The sequence below is a fragment of the Poeciliopsis prolifica genome, unplaced genomic scaffold (assembly GCF_027474105.1).
Source record: "Poeciliopsis prolifica strain line A6 unplaced genomic scaffold, Auburn_PproV2 SCAFFOLD033, whole genome shotgun sequence".
In the NCBI taxonomy this organism is placed as follows: Eukaryota; Metazoa; Chordata; class Actinopteri; order Cyprinodontiformes; family Poeciliidae; genus Poeciliopsis; species Poeciliopsis prolifica.
Window position 1 is genome coordinate 5,390,455 of NW_026562408.1, and position 17,148 is coordinate 5,407,602.

Genomic DNA, 17,148 nt, shown 5'->3' on the forward strand with positions numbered 1-17,148 from the left:
CCAGCAAGCAAGCTGCCAGCATACCTTGATTACCCAAGGGTGTGAAATTTAAAATTAGAAGTGACTGATAGAGACCTTTAAATCTGAAAGCACCAAATTTATTTACATGATAGGATCTTGTGTCAGTCTGTTAGCATTTATTTATCTTTTAACATTGTCATTTTATTTCTTACTGATATTAGTTGGATTATTTCTAACTCAATTGTGAGTTTATAGCCACTTTCTAAAGAAATAAACCCACAGGAGGAATGTTCAATAATGACTGAATGTTTTAAAAGAATGAAGTTCTTATTTTGAAGGGATGATCATATTTTTCCATCTCCTTTGGAGATCAGGCTTTTGTGGTTGCTGGCTGAAAAGTCTTTGTAGCCTTTGTACTTTTTATCCGGTCACAAGATTTTATGGATTTTGTTGTGATTTTATGTGATAATTGCAAAGTGGAAGAAAAATCCACGTTTTTAAAATAATCAAAAAATGTATTTTTAGAGGATCAATTCAGGAATTAACCACAATAAAATCCAGTGCAACCATCTGCCTGTACCTAATAAGTAAATTAATGAAATGAGTGGCTGAGTTTCCGTATCAATGCAGATGTTGTGTGAGGGCATCTGAAGTTCGTTAAAGAACAAACTGTATCATGAAATCCAAAACCCACAGCAGAGAAGTTTGGTGTAAAGCTGGAGTTTAGTTATAGGGCATCATCCAAACTTTGAGTCTTTAATGGAACTCTGTTCAATCAATTGGAAGGTTTGCACAACTGCAAACCAACTGGGACAACTAAACTGGTTCCCCAGGCAAGGAGACCATTAATCAAAAAACACCCAAGTGGGCTGAAGTACTTCGACAGAGACGCTGGGGATCTTCATGACAGTAATAACAGTCCAGTTTGCAGTTTTCCACAAACCTTAAGGGACATAACAAACATGTAGGACATGATGCTCTGGTCAGATGACGCCAACATTAAATTATTTTGTCCTTCATGCACAGCACTGTGTCAGAGGTAATGGGAAAATGGATAGAGCTCAAAACAGGGCTGTACTGGAAAAAAATCTAGAAAATATTTGAGACTGAGAGAGAGAACAACAATCCTTAACACACATAATTAGTATGTTTAGACCAAAGTGTTTTCATGTGTTGGAATTTCTCAGTCATAACCCGATTAAAAAAAATTTTCTGTCAATAGAGCTGAAAAGTGGGTAAATGCATAGCCATAAAAGTTAATTTGCAAAGGTTGCTTTGATATTGACCAAAGGGGACTAAACACAAATACAGGCAACACTTTTCAGGTTTTGATTTTTGTTAAAAAAAAATTAGAATTTTCATTTCACTTCACACCTACAGTATGTGAAAAAATTTGTCATACAATGAAGGTGTTTTAGATTTAATTTGAACTAAATTAAGTGTATTACCTGACTATAAAACGCTTTTGTCAGCATTAGTTGCCTTTAAATGTGTTATACAAACCAAACTGACTTTGACTGACTTTGGAAAATTACTTGAAGCTGTACTTCAAACTTGTCCACAGGCTGTCTGGGTGAGACTTGTTTTTGTTATTGTTTCCTTTCCTCAGGCCTGTTTACATCTCAGCATGTCCTTCTAAAACTCAGGCTTGACACTTGACTCCAAGAAGTGTTTTCTCTTTCTCTTTCCCTCTTCAAAGTGGTAGACTAGAACCATGCCTTTATTTGTCAGACCCACAAGTAGTATTCTAAGATGCAATTTAAATGGGATTGAAATTATCACAGTAAAATGCAGAATTCAATGAAGCAATAAACTTCAGCAGTATATTGGCACTCATTCGACACTGCACAGTTCAAAACTGAAACATTTTTACAATATTTAGTAAATATGAGAGTAATGAGAGTATCTAGAAACTTTTAAATTGTAATGCAACTTTGCAAAGTTTTTCTGGTGTATAAATATGTTTTTTTGTGGGTTTTCTTGGCCAATTGTCAAAAAAAAAAAAAAAAAAAAGACACACGGCATTCTGTAATACCAAATGTTTGTTGATCTTGGAAAGTTAGAAAATAGCTACTTGTTTACCACATAGAAAAAAAATTCAAAATATTAAATTAGCTGTGAGAACCAAGGCTGATGAAGAACCTCATTTTATCCTGCCACCTTGCAGAGTGAAGAGGATGCACATTTCAGAAAATATTAAATCAAGTGAATTTGACAATTTTTAATCTAGGTGGTATAGGAAAGGACAACTTATATACCTGGTTTGTAATTTGTGATTTCATGCAGGGCTTACGGGCAGATTGGGAGCAGAAATTGAAAATGAAAATAAGTAATGAACTCTGGAATATCGCTTTAAAGAATGAACTCTGCTTACTCTAGACATCACCTTATTCAATTTAAAATTATTCAGGCTTCATTATTCTAAAGCAAACTTGCATATTTTCCCCAATACATCCCCACTATGTGACTAATGCTGTATTCATTCTTACTTTGTACTAAACTGACTCCATTTTGATCTTGTTTATTTTAAACTTTGTCAAATATCTGCCATGCAGAGCTGAGACTGTACCCACTTTTGATTCTACTGAGTTTCGGATTAGTTCTCTGAGAGTAATAAATGCCAATAATAACTGTTATCTTATGCTTTTAAGAAAGCTTGTTTTGATATTATAGAAAAAAAAGAAGTTTAATCTTTTAAATTATGTCTGAAGAAAATGGTAAGATTCTCATCTGGATAGAATGAGGTTTTCATTAGGAAACAAACTGAAACAATTCAAGAAGACATGGCAATCCTTTCTACAATGTATTGATAATTCAAACTGAAGAACTCCTATAAGTACTGCAATTTTTCATTTTTGACACTTTTGTTTTACATTGTCTTTATTTTTTTATGGCTAAATTAGAAAAAAGGAGACAAACTTGAATCCCTGATGCTTTGATTTTTCCAATCAATGAAATTGTTTAAAAAGAAAAAAAGTATTCTTGGTATCATTCTAAACAAACAAAATCGAAAAAGTGAGTTAAACTCATCCACTGATACAGCCAAAAAACACACAGGTATTAAGCTGTAAACGTTTGTGTCATGCAAAGCAAAATTCAAGCTGAAAATCTCATTGTTTTCTGAAGCAAATGAGTTTTGGGACACCTTTTATTAGATAATATATAGAAAGTTTGCATAAGATGTTGTAAAAGGGATCAAAAACTTAGACTTTACCTCATGTCTATTTACAATCAGAGAAAGAGCTTTTTTTTTGTCATAGCCTAGAATACTTCAGCTGGAAATGAAAATAAATAAACCCACAAGGGCAAAGACTGTGAAGAGAAAGTCATAAAGTTGTTGACTATGAAGAGACAGAATCAGAAAACAGCGCCAAACAAAACGGAGACGTATTTTTGTAAAGCAACTGTGGGCGGTTGTTTTAAAGTTTTTATGAGAGTGCTACATTTGATGAGGCACTTAGGATTCATTGCACAAAGTAGATCAGAAACAACAGCACTGGCACAATAGATCGAATGAATTTAAACTTGCTGCAGTGTTGGGGAAATCGTCAGGCTGGCAAAATATAGAAAACATTCAATGCCCCTAGTCAGATCTATTGATCTTATAAATACTGTTCTCAATCATTCAGTATTTCACTTTCATGTCTCTGCTTTGTTTTGTTGGAGATTTAATAGAAAATACATTCTTAAATGAGTGTCCAACATGTGCTGCTATTTTTTTTCATTTCTTATCTGCAAGCAGTAAAAAGAAGGGAACTGATTCCATTAGGCATAATAACTCATGAAATTCAAGTGTTGGGAATTTCTTTACATCTAGCGTGCATGAGCGTCCAATATGCTGATACCCCTCAATAAAGTCAAACGCAACCAATCACCATCAGAAACAGCTGAATTAGTAAATGAACTCTAATCCTGTATCATTTAAACTCAGTATAAATCTAACTGTTCTGATGAGGCCGAGGAGAGCTTTCATTTGGTGAAAAAAAACGCGTGATGAACAGGAAAGTCGGGGCTAAGAGTAAAATTAAAGGTGCAGAATTATGTATTTTCCACCAACATAGTGCCATATTTTAGAATAATCAAGTAATTATTTGACCTTTAAGCATTCTAAAAATGCTACATATGTATATCTACTAAGCATAACTTAAAGAAAAAGGAAACTTGACTTTGTAATTTGATGCCTTGAAATTGGAACAGTCTCAGTGATCTTCTGGCATGTCGTTAACACCTGTTCTCAGGAGCATTGGACTTACAAATAGTTTGTGCCTTATGAGGAAGAACCTCGACTTGAGACAACACCTCCAGGGTGAAGCTGTGGATAAATAGGCGTTTAGTTATCCCAGGATGGTTTTCACAGGAAACTTAAGGATTCCCCAAACATGCATGAATGTATCAAAGCAGCACTCCAGGAATGTTTGGGATCAGCGAATAACATTATGACATAATGTAAAACTCAAAATGGTAAATTTTACACACCATTCCCCTTGGATAATGGACAAGGGTAAATGTCCCTTATTCATTATCCAAAAATAGAACATGCACAATGTGATATAAACTGACAGGCTGGGCAAGGAGAGCGTTATTCAGAGAAACAGATAATAGGTTTATGATAGCTCAAGCAGTGATGCCAAATATTGCTTTTATATAAAAGAAGAAAAACACAAGAAGTATTTGAATTTTGTCAAGATACATCAAACATGTAGCAGGTGGTCTAATTAGACTAAAATGCAACTTTTTAGAAAAGACTGTGCTTCACTCTTAAGACCTTAAAATATGGCAGTGGAAGCATCATTCAGTGGTGACTCTTTTCCTTAAGTGTGGAGAGAGAAGTTGATCAGAGTTAATAGATGGATGGAGCTAAAGAAACCTGTAAGGAAATCTACTAGAATGCTAGAGTGCATGATTTTTTCAAATCTGTTTTGGATAGTAGGGTTTGCTTTGCAGCCATCTTTAGAGCATCAGAGCTCAAAGACAATAGACTTATTAAGTTCATTGCCTCTGGACTGCTCTGAAAGACCTCAGAGAAATCCAGAGAGTCTTTTATGTTTAGCACAGGTTGCTAAACATAAAAGACAAGACTGGCCTTCATTTGTATATTCATAAAGATTTATAAAGAATACATTCCTAAATATTTAACAATTAAAAAAAAGTTTTCATAAAGTATTCACTATAGTTAATTTCAGCGATTAATTTCTTTTGACCGGAATCTGACTCATCTCACCTTCAGCTGCTAGAGCCTGGAGTGCAAGCAGTGTAAGACAAGAATCTTATCTAGGTTGAAAGTGATGGTGATCAAAGCAACAGCTCCCACTCTGTAAAGTCTAATCTCTGTGCAGTAAAATGTCTCTCCTTGTCTCTCCTCAGATCAATGGTGCATACCTCACTGCAGCAGCTTCCTCATCCCAGCTTCTGTCAACACATGCCTGCCCTGGACTGGCTGTGAGTCTGCTCTGACAGTGTACTTGTGTGCATGCAGGTGTGTAGTGAGAGATTTGATTGATGTTGTTTGTATGCTAGAAAGGGAGAGTGAATGTGTTTTTTTATTTATTTATATATTTGCGGCGCTAATGGCCTGTATTTGAAAATAATATGACAGGAAGGGAGTGACGACATGCAGCAAAGGTATCAACGATGGGAGTAGAACTCATGACGGCCAAGTCGAGGATGATATCCTCTGTGTGCAGGGCGCCACATGGTGACGTAAATGTGTGTTTAGTGCATGTGAGTGAACAATAAGGACATATTGAAAAGGGATGAAGAGGAGATGGAGTGATGCTTCTGACAACAGGCATCTTCAGCTGATGTCGCTGCGGCCGGTCAGTTTGACCAGTCGCATCATCTGTAAGATGAGACTGAAATTCTCTGTGACCTCATGTTTTCTGCAGCTTTTGTGTCTGAAAGTCTGGAGCACTCTGCAGTCCTGGACTCAATTTTACTCAGGTTGTTTAAATGTGTTTTTATTTTTATTTTAGAAAAATACCAGAAAACACCACTGTTTTTATTCTCTTTTGGAATCAAACATTTATAAAAACCAAATCACACAGTCTAATTATGATCAAATCTAATGGATTACCACGTTGAGCTTGCTCACACCAGCTCAAACAAAATCATTCTATGAAGTTCTTAATATCTCTATTTGATGGTATAGTCATGATAATCCTTTAATTATGCATTTGTGGTTATCTTATCTTGCGATGGGTTTTGTTTGCTGGTTGGATTTGAGTTGTTCTACTAATAATTTGGTTTGTTTGCACCACAGATTGCAGCTTCAGGTGCTTTCACTTCAAAGCTGGACTTTAAGTTACTTGTAATTGATTTTACAAAATACAAATATAGTTGGTCCTGATGGATTGATAGTAATATTCATTTGTAGATCTCACAATTACGTACCTATTTACAAAGCAACATTTTTTAGGATTAGGGTGAACTACATTACTAAAGCTACATTAGTTAAAGTTAAAAATGGTTCCCATACTGCTACATTTCTGTCCTTGTCCGGTTGGAGTTCAGTGCTGCTGTCAACATGCCTGAACACAGCATCTTTGTGGAAAGACTTAAATATATTGTGTTTAGCTTCTCCTGATAAATATTGTTTGAAAATCATATATGTAGTTCAACAAATTATTCTCACCTCTGTTTATCTATAAACTCTCATGATACACATACATATATTTTTCAATTTACTACATTTTAATTGTTTTAAAACTGTAATAGTCAACCAACACAATGAATGAGATTTTCTGTTCGATCAGGAGGAGTGAATGCTGCAAGTCAATGACTTGCTGCAATCTACTAGGTTTATTTTGAAATGTTTTAAGGAACTTTGAACAATTATTGTGCTTACTGTACTGTGAGGTAACTAGAATCAATTGATCAGTCAGTTGGTCTATTTATCATGTCCAGGGTGTAATATTGTAAAGGGATTGTATCTAGATTTCCAAATAAATGCCTTAAACCTCTGCAGTAAGTTTAAAACAGAGGTGCAACTGAGATTTGACAGTTTTCAACCAGGGAGCGCCTGTCACACCGGTGCTATCTTCCCTGCCCTGGAATGAAATGTTCCTTGACTGCAATGTTAAGTTTTCTCTTACAAATCTTTACTTTTTATTCTATTGGGAAAACATGTATTTTTACCATATGGCCTATCTGTTGTAGTGGTGATCATCCTTGATTGATATATTTGATATTAATAATTTAACATTTCAGAGTGCTACATGTTTTACATATTTCAAAGCTATGTTTATATTAATTCCTCTAAGATCTCAGTTTTCACACCTGAACCCTTGTGGTTATTTTTAATCCTTTTCACCAAAATGTTGTTTGTCTTGCTTTTATCTCTTCTCTCAGAGATCTCGAGGGAAACCAGATTCAGACTCTCAACTATTCCATCTTAAAAACATGCAGCAAACTTGAAGTCCTGTGAGTACATGATAGAGACATCAAATAATTTATCCAATATGGCTGGTATGTTTTTATTGCATTCATCCAGTGTTTTGAGAACAATCTGTATACATTTTTTTTATCCATTTGTCATGACCACAAATTCACCCAGCGTTTTGAGAACAATCTGATCACTTGTGCATTATATTATTAACTTTCCACTGCAGCTGTGTCCTCAGCATGAAACAGAAGATTAGTTGAAACTTTTGATTGACAACTGGTGCAGACTCAGCTGCAGCGACACCACGAGTTGTGGACTGTCTGACCTGCATTAATTAATTAATTGAAATATAATATTTTTGGTGGAATAAAGTAAATATTTACCAAACTTTGCCATATTTTTCTGGCCTGATTGTTTTTTACTTGATTCCTTTCTCTTGTGGTATATTATTAACTGGTTTTTGAATTTTTGCCTGGAGACTAGAAACATTTAGCTGTTAACACCTTCCTGTGTTAACAGCTTCCTGATGAAGCAGATTTGTAACAGTCAGCCTTGTGCCCTTGTCCACAGAAGGTCCCAGAACATCTTGTGGTAAAAGTTATTGATCAATTGTTTGTATGACTGCTTGAAAAAGCCCAACCTCTTTCCTTGTAAACATAATAAAATGCAGTGGGGACTGAGAGCTGGCGGAGTTGACCCCAGATAGTCTTTGACAGCAGTTCGCCGCATCTGGCTCTGCTCCTCTCTTCTGCAGAAAAGTAATTTATGTCTCTGGTTGATACTTTGTCTCACAGATCTTCCCAGATTCATATTAGATTAGGTTTCATACATTCACTGCAGGGATCCAATGTAGCACATTGTCTTACTCTGCTTTCTGACATTCTGACTGCAAATCTGTCTTGTTCAGATTACTGATGGACAACAGAATCACGAGAGTCCCTGAAGACACATTTCAGTCTCTGTGGAAGCTTGGTGAACTGTGAGTATATATATATATATTTTTTTTTTCTTCCTCTTCGTACACATATTTGGACACATGAACACATGCTCACTTTGATTAAAAATGTTTTCAGTCAAGACTGATACTTCTGCGTAATGGGTATTTGCATGTGGTTGAGATTTTTGTTTTAGTGGAAGATAGTCAGCAGTTTTGGATCTTTACCACTGCTGTTTTTCAACAGATAAAGGAATAGAGCCTTCAATAAGCCTTATTACATTTCCTGCAAATTAATTTAGCAAAATGTAAGAACTGACTTTGTAATTATTTAAGTCGACTCAAAAATAAAAACTGTATGGCAAAGTCAAAGATATGCTTTTATTTCTGAGATTTTTGTCTTTGTTTGGACTGGCGATATACAATGAGCTTGAAAGGGGAATTAGAGACACAAAGGCACCAAACTAAAAATGACTGAGGGTCATTAGAAAATGCCCACACATTAAGAGTGCATGACAAGATCTAAATAACAATATTAATATCTATGCAGCGTACAATAACCCAGCATTAGCAGAGGAAATATGCTTCACACTGAAGTAAAATATTATTTCTGGATGCGTCATTAAAGGTTGTGCTATGGAATTAAATGACATATTCACTGACATATATCTTACTTTTTTAAATACATAAGAAATTGTTGCTTCTATAGCAGTGATGTTAAAAGCTGCAAAAGACTTTACACTGGCATCGAGGTTCTGCCTCAAGCAGGACAATGACCCTAAGCAAACAGCCAGGACTCCAATTAAATAATTTAGAACTTGAAAATTAATCATTGCTGACATGAGAGTCAAGAAATGAGAGTTTAAAGACTAGAAGAGAAACACCCAAAAGACTTTCAGAAATGATTCCAGTGAAATATGGTTTTGCAAACCGTTAAGTCAGGTTTGCTGAATTCAAATCCAATCCACATTTTTTATACTTTTTAAATAAAATATTTAGGGAACCATGTTTAAATAGGTGTTTGTGATGTGACAAAATATTAAAAGTATGAGTAGCATGAATACTTTTTCAAACATGCATGAATACTTTCGGCAGGTTATGACTTATAATCCCCTACATAAATATACAATATGGTAATTTTTCTTTTCCTGCCTTCCAATCTTTTTTAGAAATCTGTCTGGTAATAGAATCAATGAGCTGCCAAAGAACACATTCAAGAACTTGTCCAAGTCCCTCCTGAAACTGTGAGTAACAAATTATACATAGATTCAAACATTGTCTTTTATTTTGTGCATATTGCAACCCTGCCAAATCAAGGTAGAGTTTAAAGTATGAAAATCTCTAGTTTAAAGGTAAGATTCAAAGAGCTTGACCCTGCTGGAGAGAAAAAGAAAAACTTCATTGAAAGAGAAAAGTTTTCTTCTGTTTTGAGACTTGAAGCAATACTACTACAGTTATGTGCTAGAAAATCATGTGCCATACAAATGTAATTATTTCAATTCAGTTAATGCTTATTTAATCGAGGACAGCACAGTAAACAATGTTACATGACAAAAACAAAGCAACTCTTGTTTTATACGAACGTTTTCAAGCCACAACATAATTTAAAAACCTAATCCTTGATTGGATCTTTTTTACGACAACAAAATTAGAATTAAAGAGTCCCATCACACATGCACACAGACATACACTGAATTACTGTAACTATTAAGAAATACACAAAAGTGCATATTTGAGAAAACTAATGCTCCACAATAAAGTAGGTTGGTATATAGCAGTGTTGACAGATTTATTTTTGTTTCAGCCATTTTTTTCACCTGGGAATTAAGAAGTTTAAGATCTGTTAAAATGTGTATTGCTAATGGCAAACTGTTCCAGATATGAGGGAAACTAAATGAAAAGGAACCTTGACCAAATGATATTTTGTGTGTTGCAGGTTTGCAGTCATCATTAACTGTCCCTCCAGTTAAAACTTCTGTGCTGCTGGCTATTTCATCAGCTTATTGAGATTTGAAGAGATTTGAGACACAGATTAAATAATGAGATTAAACAGATTTGTGTTTGGTTGGCGAACGGAACAGAAAAATATTCTTCCAGTCATGTGCAAGTCCTACAAAATGCATTAAGCTACAGTATATTCACTCGGTGGTATCTCTTTTTATTTTGGTGGTAAAATATTCTTATTTTGAAATATTTTCTTTGTTTGGAGCAGGGCTAAAATGCAGACAGTCATTAGAGAAAGGTATTTTGAAAGTTATAATAAAAAGGGAAATTATAAGGTCTTATCCAAGGTAAACAGGACAAAAAGCATGAAAATAGAAAAGGGCAATAGAATGGAAGAATCAATTGAGGGAATAACAAAAAACTAGGAGCTTAAGTACTGAGGCAGGGTTTAAATATAAACTAATCAGAAGAAATGTGGAACAGCTGTGGGAGAAGGAAAGCAGGGAAACTGAGGTATGGATATTAATAAACACTGAGGAAGCTGAACTAAGACTAAAAAAGCATCGAAAAAACATTAGGGAAAGGCCTGGAACTAAACTAAGAGAAGAAACCAAAATACGCGGCTAAAAGAACATAAGAATGATCAGGAATAAAGTATGTACAAAGAAATGAACAAGTGTGGCAACAGCATTGTAATAATATTGAAAACAGAAAGCTGAATAAGATATGACCCAAATAACATAAATAAAACAAGGAAGTAATTAAACTGCAACTAAAAAACACAACCAAACTCAAACTCCTGTGGATTTTGACTGAGCAATAATGACATGACTATTTACAGCAATAAAATTGGATTCAAAGGTAGGGTCAAAATGAACAATACAATAAAATACAAAAAAGTTTCAAATGTTTTCTTCGAATCTGTGTATACTCATGTAGTGTGATTATTTTTTTAAGCATGCAAAATTATTATTGTTAATGCAAAGCAATAGTGGGCATATTTAAAAACGGTGCATTGCACCATCAGATGCAGCAGTCTACAGGGTAATAAAAAAAGTAAATAAAAAACCCCGAGAACAAAGAGTACATTAGTAAAACAAACCAAACATTTCCAGTCATAAATAAAACATAAAGGAAATAAATTCTCCTTGACAGTGGTTTGGTTGTGGTCTAATTTTAAAGAAACCAATTTGAATTAAGTGGTTTTTCATAACATAAAAGTTTCGCAACAGGGCTTTTTTGCACACACTCCCATCCAAACATTAAAGTGTTACCTGCTGGGGTAGAACTGACATTTTTACCCGTCCTGAAACACATTGACTTGTGGGAGAAGTGTTAGTAAGCATTTTAGATTGCATCTCCTTGATTGTAGGAAGGAGGGGAAAAGGAGTATCTTCTATTACTGCCACCTGCTGGTATGTTTGTTCTTTCAAATTGTTCCAGGAGGTTCCACTAGAGTTTGCTGCACTCAGCTGGCTTTACATAGCTGGTTTGATAAATCCTGTAGTATGTGGTCCCTCAGCAGCTGCAGTTAAGCATTTGATCCTGGTCTTTCAGTTATGAAAGACCAGGATTGTTGGTGTGAACTGCAAGCCTTCTTGTAATCTCTATACTAGTGTATCCAAAGCTTAAGCCATCATGCAAAAGATTTCACCCTACAGCGTGAAAAACCTGAAGAAAGGAGCAAAATGAGCATCAGTGGTCCTGGAAAACTTCAGTTTGAGAAAAACATTTCTTACATGTCTTTAATATAAACTGCTGGCAAAGAAAATTAAAAGAATCAAAACTATTCTGTATTTCTCTATATTTTTAAAATTATTATTTAGAGAGAAACTGAGATAATAAAAATGTTGTGGAAGTGAATGCTATTTTGAAGTAAATCAAAAGCCAAAAGTCTCCAGACATTGGCTGCAGACAAATGACCTCAGCTGCATGTCCAGCATGTATTTTGATTGGCTGAGTCACTGCTTTCCTTTATCCTTTATTTAGTCACATCTGACTTCTGCTCTAGACTTTTTCTACTTTGTGAATACAGAGAGCAAATCAAATAGTCTCTCGATTTATATAGCACTAGATAAAAACAACGAAGTTTGCCCAAAGTGCTTCATACAGTTAAAATAATTACATTTATCATTAAATTATTATTTTACCACTTTGGGGCACTCATATTCTGGATAGAGTTTCAAATTTTCATCACTAGGTCTTCAGGAGATTATTAATATGAAAAGAAAGTAATAAAACAAGACAGTGAAGATACAGCTAAACCAATAAACCCTGTGCTGGAACATTTGCATACCATAAATTATTTCTTTCTTTCCAACTTGCATCCAGTGTGTATTTAAAAGCAACACACATACTTTGAATAGTGAAAGGATTACAAAAATAGCTTTACTCTTCCTGTTTAGAAGCTCCTAAAATGAATTATTTGAAATGCCAACGCATATACCAAGATAAGAATAATTGTGACAGCAGATGAAAGATTAATGAAGTCAGGAATAAAGGCTGTTCCCTCATTTAAAAGTTCTAAAAACTACCAGTAAAATGTTTTCAATGTGACTCCAACTTCACAGGCAACTTCTATAATGACGAGCTCCAAATAGAAAAACATTATGTTACGTTACCTGTTCAGATTCAAGATGTTGGCCACAATTCATTTCTTACTTCAGTTATGCATGTGGAGCAACTTAACCACCAGGATTATCCAGTTTAATTAGAAAAATCAGGAGAAATATGATGCTCCTGAAATAATAAAGCAAACTCAGTCCTATTCAACCTGCCTCTATTACTATTATTGACCTATTACTGGTCTTGTCAATTTCATTAAAAAATGTCACTGAAGTATAAATTGTCAATTGCCCAACTTCAGACCCTTCTAGGGTGATTATCCTGCAACTTTTTAATGTGTCCCTTTTCCAGCACAACTGTATCAAATGAATGTCTCTGCAGAGCTGGACGGCAAGCAGGGATACAGCTACACATTGCATGTTATCAGGTCTCAATGCCTGCCTTGGAAACCCGTCGTACAGCTTGTCAGAAATACATGTTTTTTATTTAAGGTTTATCGCAGTCATGCTTGGTCATGTTGGGGATCAGCTACACAAAAAGTTTATAGGCCAAACATTGTTATGCAGTCTGTTAAGTGGTTTTGTGGCTTGTTCTGTCTACAAGGCAAAGAATTAATTAATGGACCAGAAGTGTGGTTTCTGCTTTGAATCCGATCCAGTGCTGACAGTTGTGCTGTTGTCTGTTTCCAACCACACTGCAATGTCAGATGACCAAAATTTTCTGCTGAATGGGAAAAGTTTGTCAGACCACTGACCAATATTAACCAGTGACCAAACATCCACTTTTCCCCAGACATATCCACTATTCACGCTCTTCAAACACCTGGGGTTTCTTCGGTTTATGAAATTACCCAAGTTTTAATAGTTTTCATACTTAAATAGACTGGTGTGATAAAACAGCTTTTGTTTTATTTGAGGTCGTCCTGGAGGCGCTGCTGAGAGAGGTGTTTGCAGCAAACTGCAGCAGAGCAGAGATACACACATTGCTTCTCTGCTTGGGTCAATGATTATCCAAAACAAATGTAATAATAGCAAAGTCTCCACCTGAATTCATGATGTGAAGATTTCTAGTGATTTATCACCATAGAAATATTATCTCTGTGCAGAAGGTGGGAGACTCTTAGAACACAAGTTCCTATTGCAAACAAATAACTGAGTCCTCAAAAATTCTGGGGAATAAATACTTTTGCAGAAACAAAAGTCTTATAGCTAAAGATGGTGACAAGATAACAAAACAATAGAACTAAAAACCACAAATTTTTGAAAGATTTTAGTTATTTTAGTTATTGTAAGCCCACAACAATTCCAAGATTCCCAGAGGAAATCTTGGAATTTTGGTGCCTGTTAAATATTTTGAGGCAGACATGAACAGAAAACAGCTGGAGATTTTCTGTTAGCAAAATATTTACTGATTTTCAAGAGATCCCACACTGAGTTTGCAAGTAATCCTGAAGTGTTTCTTTCTGTAGAAATATATCCTACAATCCCCTTCTCCGCATTCATCCGAGTCACTTCAACCACCTGACTCAGCTTCAGTCTCTGTAAGTACAAAACAAACTGTCACATCTGAATTTCAATAGTCTCTTTGAAAACAGAATTGCCTACCAACATACTTTCAAAGCTAATATTCTGTTGTTGATTAAATTTAAAACCTTTGTTTCAACATTCAACCAACTATTTAAAGAATTAAACATATATATTGTTTATCACATTGTAAAACAATTATTTTGATGTGACTTTTTTGCGGTGTACACTTGCCCCACCCACATGCCTCCTGCTCTCTGACCAAAGGCAACATTCTCTGTTTTTATTCAGGGCTCTGGAAGGTATCGAGATACCAGATATTCAGACTAAAATGTTTCTTCCCATGAAGAACCTTTCACACATGTAAGTAAGATCTTGATGAAACGCCACCACTGAATAAGTAGCACCACATTACATTTTTTATGAGCAGTCATTGTCTCCTTGTTTTTTTTCCCGCTGTCATCACTTACATTTGTTTTTGTCCATCTCAGCTACTTTAAGAAATTCCAGTACTGCTCCTATGCTCCTCATGTGAGATCCTGCAAGCCCAACACAGATGGCATCTCGTCATTTGAGGACCTGCTGGCAAACATGGTGCTGCGGGTGTCTGTTTGGGTCATGGCTTTCATTACCTGCTTTGGGAATCTCTTAGTCATCGGTATGAGGTCACTGATCCGTGCAGAAAACAATCTACATGCTGCCTGCATCAAAGTCCTCTGCTGTAAGTATCTGCACATAATGACACTGTGTTTAAGAAGAAAGAGATTTAAATCTATACCAATTTCTTCCATAAATTACACCGTTGTGACTTAAGGTCATTTTGTTTTTCAGAATGTTTCATATTTCTGTGCAATAATTTGAAAAAAGCATGCCGCAAAACTAAAGGAAAAGACATAAAGTTTCTGTTGTGTGTGTTTTATGTGTGTCACAGTAGGATGTGTAGTTGTTTGTTTCTCCACTGTTTTTGAGTTCATGTCCAGATTCAACAATCTTCATATTGATGTATTAATCTGTAAGCATTTGTCAGAGCAATTCTGAATGAGAATCGATTGGAAAGTACTTTGAGTGATTGATATGAGCAAGAAGCAATGTAGAAATTCAATTTACTATTGTATTAGGTTTTACAGGAGCATCAAATATAGACACATATAGGTTCATTACACATAGAGCAAAATATTTCATTTCATCTCTGCTCTTACATGGGCATCAAGTGTAATTTCTTGAGTTTCACATCAACACAATGTGCAACCTGTAATTTGTGGGGAAATTCAATGTGTCTTACATTGCAGCATTAAAATGTTTGGGACTTTAACACTTCATATTCTTAATCATTCAATATCTGATGTCGAACATGCAGAAAATATGTGAAATTTTTGTGCAGAAAGTTACAAACTATTTTAGATTTGACTTATATTTGATGACTGAATATTTAGTATATTTCTGTTAATTCATATTTCTGCTCGGCAAATTTCAACCTGTGGACCAAATACTGATTGATGGCGAACCATTTTTGTTTTATTGTTTGCAGTTTGTTGCCATGTCGTTGTCCGATTGAAGAATTGATCACTGGTTGTCAACAGGATTGTTGTCTTGGGATTTTTGTGGCTGCTGATCCAAGCTTTCATTGCTATGTTCTTTTGCTGGTATTTTTGGAAAATGTGCTGGATTATTTCTCAAATCTTTGGAAAAAGTTGCCTTCATATCTATTGATCCTAATTTTACATTTCTTGGCTGTGTTCTTGACTCTCATAAGCAACTCCACATGTAGTTCGTCTCAGAATGGTTAACTGTTCCCACAACATCTAATTCATGATAACAATATATTTTCTTCTATGGACAAAAGCTTTTTAAGATGTTCCAAAAGATCTGAAGAAGGAGTGATCAGAGAAAATAATACTCATTGTGCAGCATTGAGTCCATCCTTGCACTTCCTCCAAAATTTGAGTCTTTCTTTGACAGAAGGACTCAAATTTTATGCCAAAGAAAATTGACAGAGTTTTCTTTCTGTCAATTAGGAAGCTCCTAATTGTAAAACCATGATTGAATCATGTTGGAGACATCATTTTACTGTCTCCTCAAAATGCTGTCCCACAAAACTCTTCCTCTTTTTTTACATGCAGATATTCTCCCACCATGCTGCCAGTGTGAGCAAGCTCTGCACTGGTGGACATGCTGGGAACTTATTTGAGGCAAGTCGGCTGCTCACCTTGATGATTCAGAATCAGTCCTTCTTGGTGCAACGACTTATGAAGTTGGTGGTGAAACTGAGCTCGTTATACCAGGAACTTCTCTGTGAAGTGCTGGTAAAAAGGTTGTTAATGGGTTAATAGAGGAGCAAAGTACTGATGACTTTGTGAAGTCAGAGTGTCAGAAAGAGCATATGTTTTTTTCAGTTACATGCTTTTACAGATTCAAGTGACATTTTCAAACTAATTTAGCTATTGGCAGTTTGTGAGGTGAGGAGGAGAGTATGAGCTGTTTGAAATGTGTGACAGGTACTGATCACATGTATAAAATATTGTGCATAAATTAATTTGAGTAACTGCAACATCTATTATAAGTAGTAAAAGTATCTTTACTTGCAGTTGTGGTAGCAATTCAGGCAGAAGTTCTCCCTTGTTGCTTTTTTAAATCTTTGTTGGTTTTTTTATGTAGATATTTTATAATGGCAATAAATCAAATTTATAAGCGACATTACAATTCTCTGGAGGATGTGGATAAGACTAAACAATCTGTAATTATTGAAAAAGCCATGACAACCCTATGAATGTTTATTGTGATGATGTCAATTAGCTTATTTAATTCATTTCTCAGTTCTTTGAAGGAGCTCAAGTTTTATT

The 17,148-nt window shown here is 35.2% G+C and overlaps 1 protein-coding gene across 1 annotated transcript in view; it reads left to right on the forward strand.

Moving 5' to 3' along the window:
- rxfp2a (relaxin family peptide receptor 2a) overlaps positions 1-17,148 on the forward strand; it is an 80,877-nt gene that overhangs the window by 49,049 nt on the left and 14,680 nt on the right. The window contains 7 exon segments of the mRNA XM_055051431.1: positions 5,326-5,400; positions 7,309-7,380; positions 8,250-8,321; positions 9,446-9,520; positions 14,254-14,325; positions 14,600-14,671; positions 14,800-15,029. Of these exon segments, the coding sequence (XP_054907406.1) occupies positions 5,326-5,400; positions 7,309-7,380; positions 8,250-8,321; positions 9,446-9,520; positions 14,254-14,325; positions 14,600-14,671; positions 14,800-15,029 (668 nt within the window).